Source organism: Ursus americanus, chromosome 11 (assembly GCF_024610735.1).
Source record: "Ursus americanus isolate L20-20 chromosome 11, mUrsAme1.1.p, whole genome shotgun sequence".
Classification (NCBI taxonomy): domain Eukaryota; kingdom Metazoa; phylum Chordata; class Mammalia; order Carnivora; family Ursidae; genus Ursus; species Ursus americanus.
In genome coordinates this window covers 9,060,035-9,084,122 of record NC_142137.1, presented here as the reverse complement: position 1 = coordinate 9,084,122, position 24,088 = coordinate 9,060,035, and the positions used below count along the sequence as shown (strand labels likewise).

General features: G+C 41.1%; 1 protein-coding gene across 1 annotated transcript in view; it reads left to right on the top strand.

Annotated features, from left to right (window-relative positions):
• Window positions 1-24,088, top strand: part of RRAGD (Ras related GTP binding D) — a 38,943-nt gene that overhangs the window by 10,286 nt on the left and 4,569 nt on the right. Inside the window, exons 2-6 of the mRNA XM_045807069.2 lie at window positions 6,423-6,718; window positions 11,442-11,641; window positions 12,977-13,091; window positions 13,898-14,040; window positions 18,605-18,753. Of these exons, the coding sequence (XP_045663025.1) occupies window positions 6,423-6,718; window positions 11,442-11,641; window positions 12,977-13,091; window positions 13,898-14,040; window positions 18,605-18,753 (903 nt within the window). The remainder of the gene's footprint in view (window positions 1-6,422; window positions 6,719-11,441; window positions 11,642-12,976; window positions 13,092-13,897; window positions 14,041-18,604; window positions 18,754-24,088) is intronic.

Genomic DNA, 24,088 nt, shown 5'->3' with positions numbered 1-24,088 from the left:
CCCTGTGACCTTGGGCATGTTCCTCTCCCCAGATTCCTCAGGTGCAAAACAGACCTGTACCTCCTCATGGCCGGGGAATGGGGGGTGTGGGGGGGGAGGGGGTAAAAGTTTGCAGAAATGTCTAGCCAGGTATCTGGCATGTGTCCATACAAGCTAAATGTAAAATGCATCTGCGTGGGCCTGAGGGGTCTCCACAGAGTTGATGGTACCCTCACTGATCTGGCCCACCATTGCCCAGCAGTTTACCATTGGTGGCCTGTGCTTGAATTTGGCAGGGAGAAGGAAATACTTCCAACACTGTGTGTGTATGTTGTAGTGGCATGTGCATCTCGCTTCCCAGCCAGTCTGTGTATATAAACGTGTGTACACCACCTCCTCTCCACACGGTGACCTTCCATCACCTCCCACTCTCCCCAGGAGGTGGAGGTCCATCCTCCAAGGCACCAGCATGGGTGGTCATGCCACATAGACACTTGCAGACCCTAATGAAGATAAGTTAAAATCTGCACTGATGCCCAGCGTATAAATTGGGAAGAAATAAAAACATGTATAAACACTTCAGTATTTTTGTGCTTGTACATAATTTAATGTGGACTTTTGCTTTCTTTGATTGGATTGAGTGTTGCACAGCAGAAACAGAATGCATAGACTTTTGGATGGGCCAGCCCTCAGTTTGAATGTTAACTTGATCTTCCCCGAGCTTGAAATTTCTTTACCTGAAATGGAGAGATAATACTATGTATTCCTGAAAGAGTTGAATGGGATGAAGTGTGGAGAGTGCCCAGCACAGTACTTGGCATATGGAAGGTACCTTCATATATGGTTGCTGAGTTTTCATTGTATGCATATTTACCTGTTCTATGAAAGGCATGGTGCCTTTGCCTACCTTTGGTCTCTGCTCTTCTTAGAGAGCCTCCTTCGCCCCACCCCCATCAACCCCATCCAAATCCTGCACTGCTTTGTCTGCATTCATAACCCTTGTAATGCACTGAGCTCCTTCCTACTACCCGTGGGCATTTCTTCCCTACTCTTTGCATTGATCTAACACTAGCTGTTTGTGAAGCAATAATAGAACAACTATAGCTCTTGAGGTTTTCATTTTTGTCCTTGAGAATACATTAAAATTTTTTTTAATTTTTATTTACTTTTAAATTTTTGTTTAAAGATTTTGTTTATGTATTTGACAGAGAGAAAGAGAGGGAGAGAGCACAAGCAGGGGGAGTGGCAGGTAGAGGGAGAGGGAGAAGCAGGCTCCCCACTGAGCAAGGAGCCCTATGCGGGGCTTGATCCTAGGACCCTGAGATCATGACCCAAGCCGAAGACAGAGGTTTAACTGACTGAGCCACCCAGGCACCCCAAGAATACATTTTTATTTATTTTTTTAATTATTTTTAAGGATTTTATTTATTTATTTGACAGAGAGAGAGAGAGAGAGCCAGAGAGCACAAGTGGAGGGAATGGCAGAGGGAGAGGGAGAAGCAGGCTCCGCACTGAGCAGGGAGCCCGATGTGGGACTCGATCCCAGGACCCTGGGATCCCAAGCCAATCTGAGCCGAAGACAGGCACTCAACCATCTGAGCCACCCAGGTGTCGCCCTGAGAATACATTTTTTAAAAGAGCTGTATTGAGGGGCACCTGGGTGGCTCAGTCAGTTAAGCCACCAACTCTTGGTTTTGGCTCAGATCATGATCTCAGGGTCCTGGGATCGAGCCCTGTGTCAGGCTCCATGCTCAGTGGGGTCTGCTTGAGGATTTCTCTCCCTCTCCATCTGCCCCTTATCCCTCTTGCACACTCCCTGTCTAAACCAATCAATCAATCAATCGATCTTTTTTTTTAAAAAGTTGTACTGAGATATAATTGACATAAAATTAGTCACACCTATTTCATAATGTACACCTGTGAAACCGTGTACACCTGTGAAACCACCACCGTAACCAAGAACGTATCCATCGCCCCCAAAAGTTTTCTTTATACCCCTTTGAGGTTGTTCCCTCTGACCCCTTTTCACTACCTCTTCCATTTCCCAGGCAACCACTGATCTGCTACTTGTCACTATAGATGAGTTTACAGTTCTTAGAACTTTATGTCAATAGAATCTTTATGTAATAGAACTGGCTTCTTTCACTCAGCATAATCCTTTTGATATTCATCCATGTTATATGTGTCAACAGTTTATTTCTTTTTATTGCTGAGATGCACCACAATTTATCCATTCACCTGCTGATGGACATTTGGGTTGTTAACAGTCTTTGACTATTACAAATAAAATTGCTAGGAGCCTTTGTGTGCAAGTATGGACACATACTTTCATTTCTTTTAGGTAAATATGTAACTGCGGAATGGCTGGGATAATATAATACATGTTTAACTTCTTAAGAAACCACCAAGCTGCTTTCCAACATGGCTGTACCATTTTACGTTTCCACTAGCAGTGTATGGGGGTTCTGCTGCCTCCACATCCTCATCAACACTTGTTGCTGTCGGTCCTTCAGTTTAGCCTTCTTACTGTGTCTGCGATAGTATCTCCTTGTGGTTTTGATTTAATTTCCTGGATGACTGATGATGTGCTGAGCATCTTTTCATGTGTGAGTCTGCCTTCCATAAGTTCTCTTCGGCGAATTGTCTGTTCAAATCTTTTGCTCTCCCACCCTTTCAAAAATTGAAGTTTGTTTTCTTATTAATGAGTTTTTAGAATTCCTTACATATTCCAGATACAAATCCTTTAACAGCTGTATGATTTGCAGGTATTTTCTTTTAATCTGTGGCTTTCCTTTTTTAAATTATTATTATCTTAATGGTGTCATCTGAAGAGAAGTTTTTATTTTAATAAAGTCCAATTTATCAATATTGGGTGTAATATCTAAGAGATCTTTGCCTAACCCAAGGTCATAAATATTTTCTCCTAGAAGTTGCATAGTTTTAGGTTTAAAATTAGGCCTATGATCAATTTTGAGCTAATTTTTGTATATGGTGTGAGATGTGGATTGAAATTCATTTTTTGGTTTTTTGGGGTTTTTTTTTGTTGTTGTTCTTTTGTTTGTTTTTTGCATATAGATATCCAGTTGTTTTAGCACCATTTGGTAAAAATGACTATCATTTCTCCATGGAATTGGCTTTTCATCTTTGTCAAAACTCAGTTGTCCTTGTATATGTGGGTTTATTTCTGGACTCCTTATTCTATTCCAATGATCTATTTGTCTATCTTTGTGCGCATACCACATTACCTAGACTGGATTTTAAGTTTCTTCAAGATAGGAACCATGTTTTGCATATCTTTTTGTCCAACCAACCTTATCAGTCTGCTACTTTGAGTACCTATATTTATTGTATTGAAAAAACAGAAACTTTACAACAACCACTTAACAAGAAAATGTGGAGTTGAAATCACAATTTTAAGAGTATTCAATGTTTTGAAATGTCTCTATGTCTGCCATGGCTCCCTATACATTAAACATTTTTTTCAAAACTAATTTTAATATATATATATATATATATATATATATATATATATATATATGAATGAATGCGTTTCCTTTTTAAAATTAAAGCCATGGGGAGGTGCCTAGCTGGCTCAGTCAAAACAGCATGTGACTCTTGATCTTGGAGTTATGAGTTTGAGTCCCACGTTGGGTATAGAGATTACCAAAAAAAATAAACTTAAAAAAAATTAAAGCCAAAATCCCTTTGATGATTCTCCCAGGTCTTTCACCCATGCAGTCTCTGCTTGCTGTGCGTCCTTCTGGACCCTTTTCTAATGTACTTTCGCAAGTATTTATATTTTCCACCGGTTTGAGATAATTATTCTTTATGTTACTTTAACCTTTATCTCCTACTTTCCAGCGCTGTATCCCTTTGTACTACATTCTGAGAGGCTTTGATGTTCCAGTTAACTATTGTCCTCTTTATCTGTCTTTTTTCTGCTTTTCAATTCATATATCTAACCCCCCCACACAATTATATTTTTATTTCTAAGATGGCTAAAGCCATTTTTCATGGTTGCTCTTATTCTAAAACTGTTCTTGTTTTATGGATATCACATTTTCTCTGAATATTTTAATTATACTTAACTTGGAAGTTTACTCTGACTGCTTTATGAGCTCTGCTTCTTCAGATGTATGTTCTGGTATATGGATATTAGACTTTTGGGGAAATGTCTGGAGGGAAGAAGTTAACTGCTTCCAGCTGTTGAACTCCACGCCCTGTAGTGAGAGTTAGGGAAGGGCAGAGCCCATGGAGAGTGGTAGTGTGAGTGCTCCCTGTTCCTGCTGGGCATCCTGAGCCCCTGGAGCACTGCCTTCCCCCTCATACCCAAACCCCTGGTCATTGCTTCTACCTGGAAGTGTGTACTGGGTGGGTGGGTGGCAGTAGTGCACAGAGCTTATCTGCTGGCTTTTCTCATTATGATTCTCCAAATAACAACCCTGTTGGTTGTCTTCATGTCCCTTCCTGTTTGGGCTGCCAGCAGTTCTACCTTCTGCAGCAGAACCCTACCATTCCTAGTCAAAGGCTGCAGGTTCCCTCTTCAATCTGACCTTTGTGTTTCTTAGGGATTTCTCTGTAATCTGTCAACTTTGAGGGTTTTTGTTGTTGTTGTTTTAAGCTCAGATATTTATGTTTATTTGTTCATCTATTTATTTATGGTTTATACCTTTTCTGTTATTTTTAGGGATTCACTGTGGGAGGGGAAGATTGTGACATATTACCAGCCTGAAAATTTTAAAACACGAAGCCCTATTCTCTTTTTTAATTTATGCCCTGCTTTTGCTAAGATTGACTGTGAGTGAGTAGCATATAATGACTGATGAAGAAGAAGAAAGCTGGTGACTTTCTTGGGCGCTTTCCTTCCACATTATTGCTTCTATAGTATCTCACCTGCGGATTGTTGGATTGAGTTAAGTTGAACTGGAAAAGTGTGTGGGTAGGGTGAGAGTAAAGTGCTGCTTCTAGTGGAGTAGCCGCTGTGCACACGTGTACCTGCTTACTTTTTCTCTATTCAGTTGTTGCTTTACCTGAAATTTGTGTGTTTACCGAACCCTACTGCAAATTCAAACATCAAAATATTATACATAGGAATGAAATTCACTAAGATATTATCAAGTAGTAATATGTGCTTTAGACAATTATAGAGAGTTGGAAAAATTTACTAGTTGTAGTAAGGGAAGAAAGAATTGCTTTCCAGTCACTATTGAATTCGACTGGGACCAGGGACTGAGAAAAATATATAACAGGGGTTGTCAGAAGGAAACAAAAAAGAAATTCATGTACATTGGACATATGTTTTCATTTCTTTTTTTTTTTTTTTAAAGATTTTATTTATTTATTTGACAGAGATAGAGACAGCCAGCGAGAGAGGGAACACAAGCAGGGGGAGTGGGAGAGGAAGAAGCAGGCTCATAGCTGAAGAGCCTGATGTGGGGCTCGATCCCATAACGCCGGGATTATGCCCTGAGCTGAAGGCAGACGCTTAACGACTGCGCCACCCAGGCGCCCCTATGTTTTCATTTCTTTGAATATATTCCTAGAAGTGGAATTGCTGGGTCCTATGGTGACTCAGTGTTTAACCTTCTGAGGACCTGCCGAACTGTTGAAAGCACATCACATTTCATGTTCTTTACCAGTAGTGGATGAGGGTTCTAATTACTCCATAGCCTCACCAATACTTGTTATTGTTTGTCTTTTGATTATAACCATCCCAGTGGGTGTGAGGTGGCATCATATTGTGGTTTTGATTAGTATTTCTTGCATGGCTAATGATGCACTGTTCCATGTGCTTATTGGCTATTTTTGTATCTTCTTTGGAGAAATGTCTCTTTAGATCCGTTGCCCATTTTTTTTTTATTAGGTTGTCTTTATTATTGAATTGTAAGAGTGCTTTATATATTCTGGATACTAGTCCCTTATCACATATGTGATTTGCAGATGTTTTCTCCCATTCTGTGGGTTGTCTTCACTTCCTTTATAGTGCCCTTTGAAGCACCAATGTTTTAAATTTTGGTGAAGTCCAAAATTGTTTGTTTGAGGCATAACTCAAATGAACAAGCATCTCTTTAGGGCATAGAGACTCTGATGATCTGGACAAAGAAGACACTGCTTTGGAATGCTAAGACTGGATTTTTTCCCCTTCATACTCTGTTCCAGGAAAGCTCTCCTTTTCACACTCCAGATTTGCTGCTTGTGGTATGGAGTTGTACAAGTTTTCTGGCCCTCTGGAATGGTGTGATGGGTCGCAAAACAGCATTTTTCAGTGTTCTGGACTTACTAAAAGGCCCCTTAATGAGTGGAGTGAGGTAGTTAGCAGTCTCCATATTTGGAAGAGTGGCATTGTCTGCGAACATAAATCACATCTGAGGTGGAAGTGAAACTTCTCTAATTAACCACTGTGAAAGCAACTCACTCTCATTCTTGTTTTGTGGTTTCTCCAGTTCTGGACTTCAGCGATCCCTTCAGCACTGAGGTGAAGCCCAGAATCCTGCTCATGGGCCTGAGGAGAAGTGGCAAGTCATCTATTCAGAAAGTTGTCTTTCACAAAATGTCTCCCAACGAAACGCTGTTCTTGGAAAGCACCAACAAGATCTGTCGGGAAGACGTGTCCAATAGCTCCTTTGTTAACTTCCAGATTTGGGACTTCCCAGGACAGATTGACTTTTTTGACCCGACGTTTGACTATGAGATGATCTTCCGGGGAACAGGAGCGCTGATATTTGTCATCGACTCCCAGGTAAAGTTCAGTCTTGGGGTGCATGGGACTGCAGCCCCGCCCCCCAAGAGGCAGTCCCTCCCCTGTGTTCAAACCAGTTCTTTTGGTGATGGTTTTGGTTTGGTTTTTAGAATCAGGAATAGCCCTTTTTACCAAACAAACGTTTCTCAGTGGGGGCTCTCAGGGTTGCAAAGGGGAAAAGGCTCCGTCTGTGGAACCCTAACCAATGAGCAGTGAGCTCCATCAGGGAGTTATGTATGGCCCCAAACCTCACAGATGGAGGGGCCACCATTCAGGCCAAGGACGGCAACGACGCCTCCCCTGCCCCCGATATTCTTGGCAGACATCTGTAAGACAGCACGGGTTCTCTGCAACAAAATGTATATATAAGTCTGCGTTTTAAAATGTTTACTGTTTCCTAGGAAGATAAAGTTCTAAGTGTGAAGTTTTTCTTTCGAATTAAATTATTGTAATTATTACTAGTACACAATTGATTGACAGCATAACTATTATGTATTTTATAGGTATCTATTAAGTATAAAAACTAAAATTTTGATTGGTAAGTATATCTCTTAAGACGATGGGTATTTTTCCACTTAATTCATGTATCCATGCTTGAATAAGACAGGATTTGGCATCAATTCCATTTTTGATTGAGTTCATGTAAGCGCTGAGAAACCTTGTTTACATAAATAAGTAGATGAATATGGGGTGAGTTTTGTTATAGCATTCGTTCGATTATTTAAATGCTTTCCAAGTTATAGTCTCTCAATTGCCCAGTTTTCTATCACAAAGGATTGTTTTTAGTAGTTTATCAGTAGACATCCTGATGGGCCTTCCTTTAACTTTGCTGAAAGCAAAGACTTGGGGACCCCCTGACTGGTGACTTTGTACCCAGGAATTAGTTATTCACTTTATTAGTATTCAAACTAGTCTTCTGAATTGCCTCTTTGGTACTCTGGGCCTTTCTCCTGGGAAGTGGGAGCCAGAAGTTAAAGGTGAGGAGGGGGAAGGGAAGCAGCGGCAGGTGCATATCAGGCATGCTGGTCTTAGGAAAGAGTTCAGGGAACAGAACTGGGACAATGAGGCTCTTCAAACTCTCCATGTCCAGGCGCTCTTAGAAAGTGTTCTGGAAGCATAGCCTAGCCTGAAGGCTCTCCCAAGGGCTTTCACAGCTGTGGGGGATACATGGCAGTAAGTCCTTCCAGGAATGCACTAAACCAACTCTAAGTTCAGGGCATGATATTTCCCTGCAGCTGGACCTGCAGTCAGACAGATGGGCCGAGCACACCTGCCCCTTCCAGGAGTGCCGATGGAGTTAGGGAGGAAGGGATATGTAAACTCTTAGTAATAATGGTTCTGAGCCCGCTGTTGGAAAACCCGTTCTCTAAGACTGCTCATGCCTGAGAGCATCATAAATTCATTCAGGGAACTAGGTGCCTGTTTAATATAATAATGAAATTTTCAACTAAGCCTTTTAGTTCCAAGTGATTGCACTGTGTACTTCTAGTATAGCTGTGGGAGTGTGGCCATCTGGTAGGAGGGGCTCTTCTTGCCTTTTTGGTGGTGGTGCACAGGGGAGAGACTTCAGATTCCGGTGCGCGATCTGTCAGCAGCAGTGCCTCCCTTCTCCTGGGCCCATCTGGAAATGCACGCTTGTAGACACCTGCAGCAGGTCCAAGCCCTGCTGTCAGTCGCTGCTTTCCTGGCTGTCCCACTTGTACTGACCTGTTTTCTGGCCCATCTGTGGCCTTGGCAGTAGCCCCTGTCTTCCTGCCTCGGTCTGCCAACCCCATAAATTAGGGAGCTCGAGCACGCAGGAGCGGCCGGTTATGTGCGCGCTGCCGCATGGGGGGCGAGCTCTTGGCTACGTCCCACTCATCTGTCTCTTCTAAGCTCCAGTTTTTTCCCTAAGTGACTCCACTGCTGTTGCTGTAGTTGTTGAACGAGGCAGCCCTACCCCTGGGTAGATTCCAGTCAGATGACTCATCTTTTCAAGACAGTGGCTTAGTAAGTACTCACCTCAATACCACGTTGTGCTCGTGTAGCAACCGGCATTTCTAGGATTCAGATGTCCATCGCAACGCTATCCTAGGTGTTTGCACTGTGGCTATAATGTGGCTAAAATAGGTTCGCGTGCTTATTTTTAAGTTGCAACTGTAATTTTGTTTTAATTTTACCTGAACATGAAAAGTGGCCCTTCAATTTGGGTTGGTAAATGTGTGTTTTCTTTTCTTTTGTTTCTTGTGGTGGTGGTGGTGGTGGTGTTTTCCCCTAGCTGTAGGGCAGAGAAAAGTATAAGAATGTTTGAGAAATTTGTCTTTTTAAGTTTCCACTTTTAAAAAGGTAGGAACAACATTGTTGAGAGCTATCCTTTACTAAAAGGAAGGAATAATGGAATAAGCTGTTTCAGAGTCTGTGTGACCTATACTTTTGTACTGGAAGCAGACTGTAAAGCCATGTTTTCAGGAACTTTTATATGATGTGATTATAAGCACTGAAAAGGAAAGCAAACTTCAGGCAGTCTTGGCAGGCACTTCAACGTCGTTGCCTTTATTTCTCAACAGGGCTCCGTTGGTCTGACGCCTGATATTTTTATTTTTTCCTTGTGAATTCCTCACAATCACAGGATTGCCAGATAAATATATCCCCAAGGAGAAAATGTGTCCTCACAGAATGTTGTAGGATGAAAGAGCATGGAAGCATCCAGAGTGATTTCCTGTGAGCTAACAGTATGACACCGCCAGCCCCCCAGGCAGAGCCCACACAACATGTCCCACACCTCCAGGGCCACCCTTGGCCCCCGAAGCCATGTCACACGTGCCTTAGGATCCAAAATGGAGTGTTGACTTCATCTACATTAGTGATTGTTGACCTGCCTGTAATTCCTAGATCTAATTTTGGAATAGGAACTAAGGCGGTGTGTTTTTCCTGTATTTTTATCTGTTGTAGAAGATGGTAACAAACACAGTGGGAAAAATCAGTCACCCTCCCTCTGTTCTAATAAACCAAGTATTTTTTTCTTTCAGATGTTATTTTTCGTCCTCGTAGGTATGGGCCACTTCGTCACTTAGTTGGTAATCAGATCATTTTATATGCCTGGCAGGGAAGTTACAGTAACAACTTCTAATCTTTTGATATTATGATACTCTCTTGACATTGGCTAGTTTTGCTCATAGACATGTCCCCTTAACTCCCCTCTACAGTTAAAGACATAAACAATAATAATTTTTGAGGTATAACTTATATACAGTAAAGTGCATTCATCGTGAGTGTCTAGTTCAGTGAGTCTGACAAACGCGTATAACTTGTAACCACTTCACAGTCAAGATATAGAATATTTCTACCTCCCGAAAAGCTTCCTTTGTTGTCCTTTCTCAGACAGCCTCCCCCTGAATTTCAAGACAATGTAAATGAATTCTGTATGTAGTTTAGGGATACATATGTATGTAGTAACGTATAAAGAGATGACTGAGAATAAACACTAAACTCAGGATAGTGGATACCTCTGGAGGTGGGGGGTAGAGGGATGGGGTGGGCTGGGAGGATGGGGAGAGACACATGGGGCGTCAGTGTCTACTGTTTGATTTTTTTTTTTAAGTTTATGTATTTAATTAATCTCTACACCCAATGTGGGGCTCAAACTCACGACCTCATGCTCAGGGCGCCCGGCTGGCTCACTTGATAGAACATGCAGCTCTTGATCTCACAGTTGTGAGTTTGAGCCCCATGTTGGGTGCACAGCTTACTTAAAAAAAAAAAATAAAGAGTTGTATGGTCCTCCAACCAAGGCAGCCAGGCACCCCTACTATTTGATTTCTTAAACAGGGAGATGCCTACGCAGATGTTCATCATATTTATATAAAAGTGTCATTTGTAGGAAGCAGAAAAAAATAGTATTGCACTATTTGGGTCAGTTACTCTAGATCAGAGGTCAGCAAACTGTTTCCGTAGGGGGCTAGATGGTAAGTGTTCTAAGCTTTGCAGGCTGTCTGTACCGTCTCCGAGGAGTTTGCCACTGCACCACAAAAGCAGCCACAGACACTATGTAAATAGGTGAGTGTGGCTGGGCTCCAATAAAACTTTACTTATAAACAACACACAGTGAGTCCAATTTGGCCCTCAGGCCGTGGTTTGCTGACCTCTGCTCTAGACCAGTGCTCTTATCTTTCCTCCTGGCTCCTTCCCCATCCTCCCAGCAACCGAGATCACGTTTCCATCTCTAACTGTTCATCACAGTTCACCCAGGGACTCAAGAATCTGGGAAGAACAGTATCCCAGGGAAGGTCCTAGGTGGTAGGGGGTCATTTTGAATTCATAAAGCTGCAGTGCCGATCTTAAAGACGGTCATCAAGCTACATCATAACAGCCTACAGCTGGGTTTTTCCTGCCTGCCTTTTTCATCTCTTTGTTAATGAAACTTCAGTTTTCAAACTTGAATTCCATGAAACCAGCTTTTATTTGGGCTTTTGCAAAATATTTTGGAGGATTGTACCCACATGGTTTCCAAATTAGGGGTGTATATGGAAGAAAAAAGTAACTGAAGTAAGGTGATGGGTAGATTAACTTGAATGGGGGGTCATTTCATGATGTACCCGCACATCAGAACATCATACTGTGCACCTTAAATGTACCCATCGTTTATTTGTCGATCAGACCTCAGTAAAATGGGAAGAAGAGTGTCGGTGGAAGGCAGCTTGGAAGGGTTTGGCCTCCCCTGACAGGAGTGTGCCTTTGTTCCCAGGACGATTACATGGAAGCTTTGGCCAGGCTCCATCTCACCGTGACCAGGGCCTACAAAGTGAACACTGACATCAACTTCGAGGTGTTTATTCATAAAGTGGATGGTCTGTCAGATGACCACAAAATTGAAACCCAAAGAGATATTCATCAGAGGGCAAACGATGACCTTGCAGATGCTGGGTTAGAAAAAATTCACCTCAGGTGAGAACAGAAACCCTTCCGGGATCACAGTAATCAACAGAAAAAAGCAGGTGTGGAGTCCAAAGTCAGCACGGGCAGTTTGGTGTTCACCTGTTTACCCTATTTGTGCTGTACACATTGGGACAGTATTTGGGAAAAGCAAGCTTTGCATGTGCTAATTCTAATTTTTTTTTTTAAGATTTTATTTATTCATTTGACAGAGAGAGAGACAGCCAGCGAGAGAGGGAACACAAGCAGGGGGAGTGGGAGAGGAAGAAGCAGGCTCCCAGTGGAGGAGCCTGACGTGGGGCTCGATCCCAGAACGCCAGGATCACGCCCTGAGCTGAAGGCAGACGCTTATCGACTGAGCCACCCAGGCGCCCCTGTTTTTGTTTTTTAAACAAATGGTCAAAGCTAATGTTTTCCCCACATATGAAAAACATAAAACTCAAGAACATAATCCAGGAAGTTAATATGCTGAAGTTTAGAATTCTTGATAAATATGATAGTATTTATAGTCACAAGTAAAAGAGAATTCTGAAGATAATTCAAGTAGAAATACAGGGGAAAACCACTTCTCTATCAGTTGTTGTTGTTGTTGTTTAAGATTTTATTTTTAAGTAATCTCTCCACCCAACATGGGGCTCGAACTTACAACCCCAAGATCAAGAGTGGCATTCTCCACTGGCTAAGCCAGCCAGGTGCCCCTCTATCAGTTTTTTATGGGGAAGTGTATGCATCATTCGATTTGCAAATTGGAAAATGGAAATATTAGATGCTTCAATACCAGTAACATAGCCATTACTAACCTAACAGGAGTGGGTAGAGATGACCTGGTGTGGATTCTTTTTTTTTTTTTAAGATTTTATTTATTTATTTGACAGAGAGAGGGACAGCCAGTGAGAGAAGGAACACAAGCAAGGGGAGTGGGAGAGGAAGAGGCAGGCTCCCAGCGGAGGAGCCTGATGTGGGGCTCGATCCCAGAACGCCGGGATCACGCCCTGAGCCGAAGGCAGACGCTTAACCGCTGTGCCACCCAGGCGCCCCGACCTGGAGTGGATTCTTTTGCAGAATGTGAGGAAGCTCGTATGGGCACACACCACTGCATTTTTAAGCTTTCCAGGCCAGCCAGTCAGTAGATGAGAATGGGCACAATTCATGCTTTTTGAGCTGGGGAGGAATGGCTTGCAAAGACACGTTCATTTTTTGTGGAGGTCATTTTGAATTCTGAAGGGGGCTAGAAAGTGTGCGTAGGGATGGTAGGTACAGACGGCCGGGCACGGGTGTTGTGACAGCCTAAGCAATCTGTTCCCCAGTCCGAAGGAAAATGTGACGAAATACTGTTTTCTCTTTCAGCTTCTATTTGACGAGCATATATGATCATTCAATATTTGAAGCTTTTAGCAAAGTGGTTCAGAAACTGATTCCACAGCTCCCCACCCTGGAGAATTTGCTAAACATCTTTATCTCAGTAAGTAAATAATATCCTCCCGGTAGAATCATTTGCAGAATTTTAGAATAACCTTGCAAGCGTGAAAACAGTCTTACTTCTGCTCGCTCTTACTGCATTGCAAGGTCACTGAAGGATTATTCTGGAAGATTGCTCCTACATGCTGTTTTATGTTTTTTAAGATTTCACTCCCCAAACTATTCCTGTACTGCCCTGATATAATTAGAGTGTTTATTAAAGTTGTAGGCAATCATTCAATGTTGCTAGAGCCCTACGAGATGTAGGAAGCATTAAGGCTGGTTGTGGCGATAAAATATAGCCCATGGAATAGTTTTTATATGTTTCACACTGTGGATGATGTGCTGGCTGAATGAGTCCTATAAACCGTCCGCTCTAGGCAAGCTCTGCTGTTGACTCGAGTCAGACGTCTTGGTTGTACTCATATTTACTCTATCACTCCACAGTTGGGAGTTTGTTTAGATTTTTAAAATTTATTTTATTTTAAGATTTACAGTCAGTAAAATTAGTGTTTTTACTTGCCTTTTCCTAACTGCAGGTACATCTCTAAGAGCCAGGAAACACTGCCCAATTTGTTTACCTACAATAGATAATTTATGAAAAATAAGAATTTCCCATTTCTTATGCAAATCCATTGTAAAGGTTTATGTGAAGTTTAAATTGTAATAAAATAGAACAAAACTTTTAGTTAATTGATTTTTGTTCATTCATATTTTACATTGAGGATGGCATGTAATTTTTTTTTATATGGTGATGACATGTTCTAAAATCAGCTGTCCCTTTAAGATAGCATCTTCTTTTTGTTTCAGAATTCTGGAATTGAAAAGGCATTTCTCTTTGATGTGGTCAGTAAAATTTATATTGCAACTGATAGTACCCCAGTGGATATGCAAACCTATGAGCTCTGCTGTGATATGATCGATGTGGTTATCGACATCTCTTGTATTTATGGGTAAGTAAAATATTCTTAAAGGGTACAAACAAGCCATACTTCAGATTAGAAGATGAAACCTTGCATAACCCTTGTAACATTTGCATTTACTTATTTGATTTTAATACTTTTGTTTTAAATGGCTGAGATCTGTAAGTATACCAATTAGCACGCAATAACAACAAAAAATTATGGAGTAAATGTCTGATATTCTGCTAATAAGCATATTGCATACATTATAGCATTTAATTCCCCACTATTCCATGAGGTGGGAATTACTATCCCGATTTCACAGATGGGGAAACTGAGGTTCAGAGTGGTTGTTTCTAACCCCTGCTCACAATGTCCATAAAGGACAGAACTAGACTTTGAACTCAAGTCTAACTGATTCCCGTTTTTCTACTGAAAAATCTGTCATCATATCATAATGGCATACACAGTTGGGAGAGACTAATAGGATCCTTGAACTCCAAATACATTATCTCACATTAACAACAGTTCTATTACTGTCTTCATTATAAGAAATAACTGCTGGATTTTCTTTAACATACTTTGTCGTCTTTTATGAGCAGCAGAGAATCACAAAACTAAGCAAACAACTTACCTGTTTATTATTATGGTCTTAGAGTCTTAGAAAACAGAGCTTCCTGTACACTTAAAATATTTTAAAATAAACAAGGAGTGGAGAAAATTGATTGTGGTATCACACATAGAAACTAATTCCACATAATTTTAAATTTCCTGAATGGGTGTCGTATAGAGTGAATGGATATGAACTAATTTGTCTGTATTAAGATATCAAGTTGTTGGGGCGCCTGGGTGGCTTAGTCGGTTAAGCGACTGCCTTCGGCTCAGGTCATGAACCCGGGGTCCTGGGATCGAGTCCCACTTCGGGCTCCCTGCTCAGCGGGAAACCTACTTCTCCCTCTCCCACTTCCCTGCTTGTGTACTCGCTCTCTCCCTCTCTGTCAAATAAATACAATCTTAAAAAAAAAGACATCAAGTTGTTGCTGTCGATTTCTATTGGATCGTACATGCTTATCCAGTCCTCGGTGGGTAAGGCTCTTGTTCATCTTCCTCTTCGCTTGCCAGCTGGGGCCTGCCTCCGTCAGCTCCGGCGGGGGTCCCATTCTCCCCATTTCTCTCTTCCTCTGTCTGAAAATCCTTTGCCCCCTCAGTTCAGATTCTTTCTGTTATACACACATGCACGCAGGGTCCCCTCCATTATGAAACAGGGAAAGTGATACTTACTGGACTGTAGTGAGGATGGCATATCATTAGGCTTTACCTGGTAAGCCCTGGATAAATGTAGCTGCCACTATCATTATTATTATTATTATTATTATTATTATTACACACTGCCATCTGGCTTTAGGAACAGACCTTAGTCCCCAAGATTACTGCCTTCTTAGTATTATTATTAAACACTGCCATCTGGCTTCAGAAATAGACCTTGTTTTCCAAGATTACTGCTCTGTAGCATTCTATTGTTTTTAAACTCTAAGGGGATTGACCTTGAAATAGTCATGGAAACTAAATGTATCCTGATTACAGTCTAGATTGCTGCGGTAATCAAATACAATAAACACAATTAATCTGGCACCTATTTAATGATATGCGTAATCATTATTGTGCCATATGGTAATTAGATGTAAGTGGTAAGCTGTTCATGTAAATGGTGTTAATCAGAGTTCCTCTTACCCAGCTAAAACAAACATGAGGGAGGCGGCCGCGGGAGGAGTCAGGTTGTTTTTCTGTGGCGGAGTGTGCGGTGGCCCGGGAACCCATCAGGTGCAGTAGGAACCAGTCTGGGTCACCGACTGGGCGTGGGCCCCGGAGTTTCCTCAGTGTTTGCTGGAGCCGCGAGGAGCCCGCCCAGCTAACTGGCAGCCGCGGAGGAAACAGGCTTGCTGCCAGGTCCCAGCTGCTCCGTGGAGACCGGCAGGGCCGAGGCAGGTGACCTGGTGCCTGGGTCAGTCCGCTCAGGGTTCTGCGGAGCTTCTCTCGCCAAGCACACCCGCGCACGCTTTAAAATACATGGCAGCTGCCTGTGTTTTCACCGCTTTGTGAACGCAGACTTGAGTAGTAGCACATAGTTGTGGCGGTTGTAATCCGTCACCGGTGTTTACTTGTAATTTTCTTGGTCCTTTTGGTTTTTCCAATTTGTTTAATGTTTACTTTTTTCTGAATATGAATGCAATCCATGCTCATTGCAGAAAATATGTAAAAGCGTAAAGAATAAAATTAAGATAGCCCATAATCTCATCACCTAGACAGTCACTATTAACGTTTTATTGTCTTATTCTTTTTTCTAAAGATTTCATTTATTTATTTGAGAGAGAGCATGAGTGGGGGGAGGGGCCAAGGGAGAAGCAGCCTCTCTGCTGAGCAGGGAGCCCCTGGGGCGATCCCAGGACCCTGAGATCACGACCTGAGTTGAAGGCAGATGCTTAACTGATTGAGCCACCCAGGCGCCCCTGATGTGTTTTATTCTTATTTCTCTGTGTAATTTTTAAGATAATGTGATCACTTTGTATATATATATATAATTATATATATATATAATTATATATATATATATATATATATATATATATATATATATATATATATATATATATATCCTGCTTTATGCATTTAACATTATCACCTAAGAATTTTCTGGTGTTATTAACTGCTGTTAGTAAATTTTCTTCATTGGGTAAAAAAATCCAAATGTTTCAGTTTATTGTTCTCAGAACACTACTTATTAGCAAGAGAAATTCAGTCTAGAAAAACAGCAGCTAAAAATAGTACAAAGGAAGTTAAGAGCTCTGATAAACCATTTTTAACATCTGAGATCCAAGACTTCTTAAAGATTTTTCTTTACTGTTTTGGTAGGTCACAGTGAGTTGAATCCTTTTTTACAAAACTTTTTCCCCCAATTTACTTTTGAGTAGCCATGTGTGTGCCAGTTTAAAATATTCTCAAAGCTAAAAACTTACATTTCCTTTGAAATACTCTTACAGTTTAGGCTTTTCATTTTATCTGGTTTGTCACCCTACCTCCTTATGATATTTATGAGACTAAAAGCATTAACTCTGAAATTAGATTAGTTTGAGGTCTTGGCTCTACCCCCCATCATCAGCCTTGACCAAATTATCTGATTTCCCCTAGCCTCAGTTCCTCAGTACCCAGCTTAGAGGATTCTTAGGCCAGACGGTAGATAATTCATGATAAAAACTAAGGATGGTGCCTGTCACATTGTAAATGTTGGCTCTTATAACCGCAAAGGGATCAGGTTTGGCACTAACCGTGTTGCTCTGTTGTATTAATAAGGTCTAGCATAATTTCAATTAAGTCAAATTTCTGGTCAATTATTCATTAATTTGGGAAGTAAAAATACATGCATACATACATACATACACACACGGTTTCAGGTAAGGGGAAAAGGTGCAGGGAAGTGCTCCTTTGCTATGAGGACAGGACACATAACTCTGATTACATCAGTGTCTTCGGAGGGTCCGGTTTTGATCATTAAAGGGCATCATAGTAATAGTGGTTAACATTTATTGTGCGTTTTACATGGTCTGAGCGCTGTGCTCAGTGCTGTTCATCTGTTATTTCACTGCATTGGGAGACTTCGAGGTAATTACTGTTAGTATACAGATCAGGGAATTGAGGCTCAAAGAAGTTACCTCGCTCCAGTTCACATAATAAGTGAGCTGGGGTTCCAGCCCAAGTCATCTGTGTCTGCAGGCCACACCTTTTCTTAACTAGACCAGTATATTTATTTAGTGTTTTATTTTGAAAAAATGTCAAACCTACAGAAAATGTGCAAGGATAGTCCAGCAAACGCCTATATGATACCCTTCACTGGGATCCACCCATTTTTATCATTTTGCCATATTTGTGCTCTCTTTTTTAAATACATTTTGTGGTTTGATTTGCCGAACCATTGAGAGTGAATTGCAGACATGGTGATTCTTTGATCCTAGCCACTTGAGTGTCTATCTCTTAAAAAAAAAAAAACCAAACAGACATTCTCTTGCAGGACCACAGTTTCCCAAATTAAGCATGTTTAGCCACGGCTACATTAATGCACTGTCTAATATATTGTCCATATTAAAATCTTACCAGTGGTTCCAATTCTATCTTTTCTCCCTGATCCAGGATCTAGGCCAATGTTTGGCTGTCATGTCTCCTTAGGCTTCTGTAATTTGGAAGAGTCATTCAGCTCTCCTTGGTCTTCTTCAGACCATGCTTTTGACAGCCTGGTTATTCTGTCAGGAAAAAACAAGAAGCCCTTATGGGCTACAGAAGGGAGAATGGCCAGCTTCCATCCCTCACCCGTGTTTCCTGGGTGCCTGGAGAGATGTCTTCCTGCCCCAGCAGCGACATTGTGTCCATAGGAAGGGACTGTCATACACTATGTACATTCTCGCGATTGTGTGTTTCAGAGACTTTTGCTGAAAGGCCCGGTGATTGTAAATGACTTCTCATTATGATTATCATTCTGAGTATTAAAGCTGGTCTCTGTCACTGGACTACAATTTGTAGTTTCTTCTCGATGGTCACATATGTTTTGGTTTCTGTCCCCATTTAGTCTCAAAGAAGATGGAGCAGGAACCCCCTATGACAAGGAATCAACGGCCATTATAAAGCTGAACAATACAACAGTTCTTTATTTAAAAGAGGTGACAAAGTTCCTGGCTCTTGTCTGCTTTGTCAGAGAGGAAAGCTTTGAAAGAAAAGGTAATTTTGTGTGTGTGTGTGTGTGTGTGTGATTTAAATAAAACATTTCGTTGCAGACTGATGATTGCTTCTCCTGCTTGTCGAATGTGGGTGGTCAGCAGCATGCCTCCTGAAGCGTCCAGGCTTGAGTCACAGGTCCCCTTGGCTCCTCCCCGCAGCTCTCAGGCTTTTGGGATCTGGGAAGCAACCTGCCCTCTAGTGGTGTAGCTGCCATGAGGTAGAAGGAGCATCAGACAGTCCTCCCAGGGGCTCTGGCTTTTCCTGGAGGGAAGCTGGTTGAAGCCTTGTTGCCAGGCTATAATGTCTCTTGCCAGGGAGGGCCCAGCACTCTGCAGTGAGGGCGAAGGCCTCCCTCCTGGTCCATTCCTCTAGAAGGTCTTAGGGCCTGTGGAGCCACTTGAGATCCCTGCGTAAAGGAGGGGACTTGTACAACATTAAAGAGAGACGTGTGTAATTTCTGTTCAGCCTTTGTATATTATTCTTTAGTCCTCAAAACATGGGGATAGCATCATGATTCTGAAAAGGGAAGACATGAGTATACTTAATAAGGTCACCAATAAGTGAAACAAAAACAAAAGATATATAAATACATGATAAATGTGACGTAATATGATATAAATGTATAATATAAAAGTATATATTATATACAAATATAAAATAAATAAGTATAAATAGATAAAACTAAAGCAACTAGCCTCATAGAGGTACTCATTTTCCCCCTACTATTTAAACTGGGAATTTAAACTACTATTTAAAACAGCCTACTGACATGCTAGGGATTTTTGCTAGCAACTAGAGCATGATTTACCAATTTTGGGGGTAAAAAAAATTCCCAACAGAGTGCCAATAGTAACATTTACTAAAATAGCCATTTCCCCCCCTTATAAGCACACATGTTCATTATAAAAATACTTTGAAAATTTGGGAAAGTATAAAGAACAAAATAAAACCACTCAGTTTTGCCACCTAGAGCTAAATTCCATGTTACATTTCTGAGATTTTCTTTCTCCCTTCTTTCCTCCCTCCCATCTTGCCTTCTTCCCTTCTCTCATCCCTCCTTTCCTGCCACAAAAGGGGGCCATAGTATCTTTATGGTTTTACATCTGTTGTTTTCACTCATTTATATCAGGAAGATTTTCCTAAGTCATTGAGCGTGAAAACGTAATTTAGATTTTTATTGTTTCTTTTTATTACAAAAGCAACAAATTCACTTAGAAAATTTAGAAGCAACAGATAAGCAAAAAAGAAATGATTATTGATAACTTCTCACTCAGAAACCACTCTCTCAACATTTTCTTTACAACTTTTCAGACTTTTTCATCTGTAGCTATGTCTCTGTCTATACGTGATGATATGATAAATACTACTTTGTAACGCTCGCTGAATTACAGTGAAGTAATTAGAGACATCTGTCTAATTCACTGAACCTACATTTACCACATCATTTTAATGATTCTGTTAGTTCCTTTTATTGTTAAAAATTTATATTGTTTCTAGATTTTAATGTCGTGAATAGTCTGTGATGACCTTTGCACTGAATACTTGTGTACATTTTGGTTATTTCCTCAAGAAAAACTTCAACAAATGGAATTACTTAGGTCCAAGGGCAGGGTGGGCATGTTTTGGTGGCTTCTAGTCCGTATTACCAACATGTCCTTCCCAAAGATGTTATGGGTTTATGCTACTAAGAGAATACAAGTGTGTCCATTTTGCTGTAGTCCTATCAATATTGGGTATTAGCACTGAAAAATTAAATATTAAAAACTAGCATCATTTGAATTTACATTTCCTTGCTTCTTGGTGAAGTTGTATGTCTTTCCTATATTTACTGACTGATATCAGCCAAATTGCCTTTTGTGTTCTTGGCCTTCAAAACTTTTAATTAAGTGGTGTTAATCTTTTACTCCTTAGTTTCATCTTGCTGAAAGTAAGAGCAAGTTATATAATAGGCTCGTGGAATTTTGACAGGACCATACCTTATTTCATCCTCTCAATTATAGATGATTTTACCCAGACAGGGGAACTATCAGTGACTCAAAGTCCTACTTCTAGTGTATGGCAGTCAGAGCTAAGATTCCTGGGCTTGTCCCGACATAGAATCAGTTGTGTGTATTGTGTTTTAAACCATTATACATATATTTCCTTGGTTAAAGATATTTCCAGAATTTATATTTGGTGATTGATATTTCATGTTGATTTTGGAAGCTAAGTAAAATAAAATGCAAATAGTACAACTAGAGCCCCAAAATCCTTTAGGTGATGGCAGATCCTAAAATTTAGGGTACATTAGCATCAAGCTGGAGAGCTTGTTTATTCTGAACTGATTTTAGACTGAACAGAAACGTTGCAAAAATAGTACATAGTTTACACATATTCCTCATCCACTTTCCCAAATGTTAACATCTTGCATACTATAGTAATGAAAAATAGGGACTCACCATTGGTATAATACTGATTAATAGTAGTAATGAATTAATTAGTATTCATTAAGAAGCCATAAACCTTATTGAGATTTCATCATTTTTCCAAAAGTATCCTTTTTGTGTTCCAGGATCCCAAATTGATTTAGTCACGATTCCTCTTAGTCTCCTCCAATCTGTGATAGTTCTTTTTTTTTTTTTTTGAAGATTTTTTATTTATTTATTCGACAGAGATAGAGACAGCCAGCGAGAGAGGGAACACAAGCAGGGGGAGTGGGAGAGGAAGAAGCAGGCTCATAGCAGAGGAGCCTGATGTGGGGCTCAATCCCAGGAACCTGGGATCACGCCCTGAGCCGAAGGCAGACGCTTAACCGCTGTGCCACCCAGGCGCCCCAATCTGTGATAGTTCTTTATCTTCCATGACCTCGACACTTTCGAAGAGTATTGATCAATTGTTTTGTAGAATATACCTCGAATAGAGTTTGTCAGCTGTTTCCACACAGTCAGAACAAGAGTATGCACTTTGATGAGAATGTGTCCTCAGTGCATCATATCAAGTGGTTCATGATGTTGATAAGTCTTATTACTCCTGGTGATGCTGACCTTGATTTAGTTAAGGTAATGTCTGTCAGGTTTTTCCACTGGAAATTTCCTGTCTTTCCCTTTGTAGTTAATAAATACTTCCAAATTATGTAAATCCTCTTCCTCCTCAAACCTTTGCCCGCTAATTCTAACATCCATCTATGGTTGTGGAAATAAAGCAGGAGTTTATTATGTGGATCTCTGTAAGCGACTGACCGCTAAGCCACCTTGATGGGATCATCTCTGAGGACAGGCAGATTTGGTGGAATTTATTAAACTAGCTAGAAACCTAGGCATTGGTTTTAATGTTATAGCTAGGAAATGGCAGACAGATTTAACCCCATCATGTTAAACTCATTTGCTTTTTCGAGTGATTATCTCCATTTGCCTGGGATAGAAGGAGTTCCAAGGGCAGGAGACCTTCAGAGCTGATACTGGGAATGTCCCAGGCAGATGGGATGAGTTGGTCACCCTGGGGATCAGGTGGTGTCTTTAAAAAGAACTTAATGCTTATAAATGCATAGAGTAGTTTGGTTTTGTGGCTTTTTTTCTTCTTTAAAGGTTTTATTTTTAAGTAATCTCTATACCCAGCTTGGGGCTCAACCCCAAGATCAAGGGTCACATTCTGTACCAGCTGAGACAGTCAGGCACCTCTGTTTTTGTTGTTTTAATCTCAAGTGTGGCCGAGTCCTGTTGGCACTGGTACCGACACTGGTTGATTAGCTATTCCTCACGCCGGGTCTCCATCTAAGTTTTCATTAACGATCTCTGCTACTACTTTGGCAGAGAGGAGAAGGTCGAAAGCAGATGTGGAGTTTTCAGCCTTGCCTGCACGTTATGGGCACCTTGGGAAAGGAGGCAGTTAAAAAATAGAGACCTCCGGGCCCTCCTCCAAACAATTAGAACAGAATTCCTGGGAGAGGGGCCTAGCGTTTGTTAAATTTTTTTAGGTTCTCTGAATGTTTTTAAGGTGCGGCTAGGGTTGGGAACCACTGAAGCAAAGAAGGATGTGGAACCATCACATTTATGGTGGTGAAAATAGTGTTTGTTCTGTTCGTGTCTCTGTTCTTGCGTTTCAACTGCCTTCAGTGAAGAGGTTGAAAGAAATGGCAGATACTTGGTAGGAATGCTTACTTTCTTTAAAAACCTCAGTTGTGAATTTTTACTTTTAAAACTCCAAATGCAGCAAGATACTGTTACACTTCTTTTATTTTTTAAAAGATTTTATTATTTATTTGACAGAGAGAGAGAGCACAAGCAGGGGGAGCAGCAGGAAGAGGGAGAGGGTGAAGCAGGCTCCCCTTTGAGCAGGGGGAGCCTGATGCGGGGCTCGATCCCAGGACCCTGGGCCGAAAGCAGTCATTTAACTGAGCCACCCAGCCACCCAATACTGTTATATTTTAAATTGCGAAGATGAATAAGTTAAGATTTGTCAGGAACTATCAACAGAATATTTCTGCAAGTTGAATTCTCACTGAGCCAAAGTTTTTCTAGCTAAGCTTTCTTCCAGAGGCAGTTGGTTGCCTATATAGGAAAAGAATTTTGAGGTTGTTTTCACATCTCCTGTCCCCATTCCCACTAAAAAAAAATCATTTCTTTGCTCCTTGTTTATTTTCTTTTAATTACATGCTTTGTTTGGAAGATGGTCCCAAGAAACAAAAATGAGGAAGTAGGGAAATGAGACAAGGCACGTAGAAAAGCCAGTGGTGTCAATGAGCAGCTTTATGTTCACTCCCAATAAGAGATTCTTTGAAAAGCTGTGTGGAACAAACTCAGAATCACCCTAGTTGAGTATGGAAGACTGCAACATTTATCCACCTGCCTCCATGCCCCTTTGAGGGGTGCCCTCAGAACGTTCATTCCCATATCGCTGGTACCTGTCTATGTGTGCTCAAAGAAGTTCTGTGGTACCAAAGAAAGCCTCAGGCAGAAAAGAAATGCTTATTTTTTTTAAGACTTTATTTTTAAGTACGGCGCCTGAGTGGCTCAGTTGGTTAAGCATCTGCCTTTGGCTCAGGTCATGATCCCAGGGTTCTGGGTTCAAGTTCCGCGTTGGGCTCCCTGTGCAGGGAGCCTGCTTCTCCCTCTGCCTGCCCCTCTCCCAGCTTGTGCTCTCTCTCTCTGTCTGTGTCAACTAAATAAATAAAATCTTTAAAAAATAAAAAGATCTTATTTTTAAGTAATCTCTACACCCAGTATGGGGCTCGAACTCACAACACTGAGATCAAGAGTTGCGTGCTCTACCGACAGAGCCAGCCAGGCACCTCTGGGATTATTGATGTCTTTTTTCTTTCCCCCTCATTCCAGTAGTCTTGTGTTGAGATCGCTTGGAG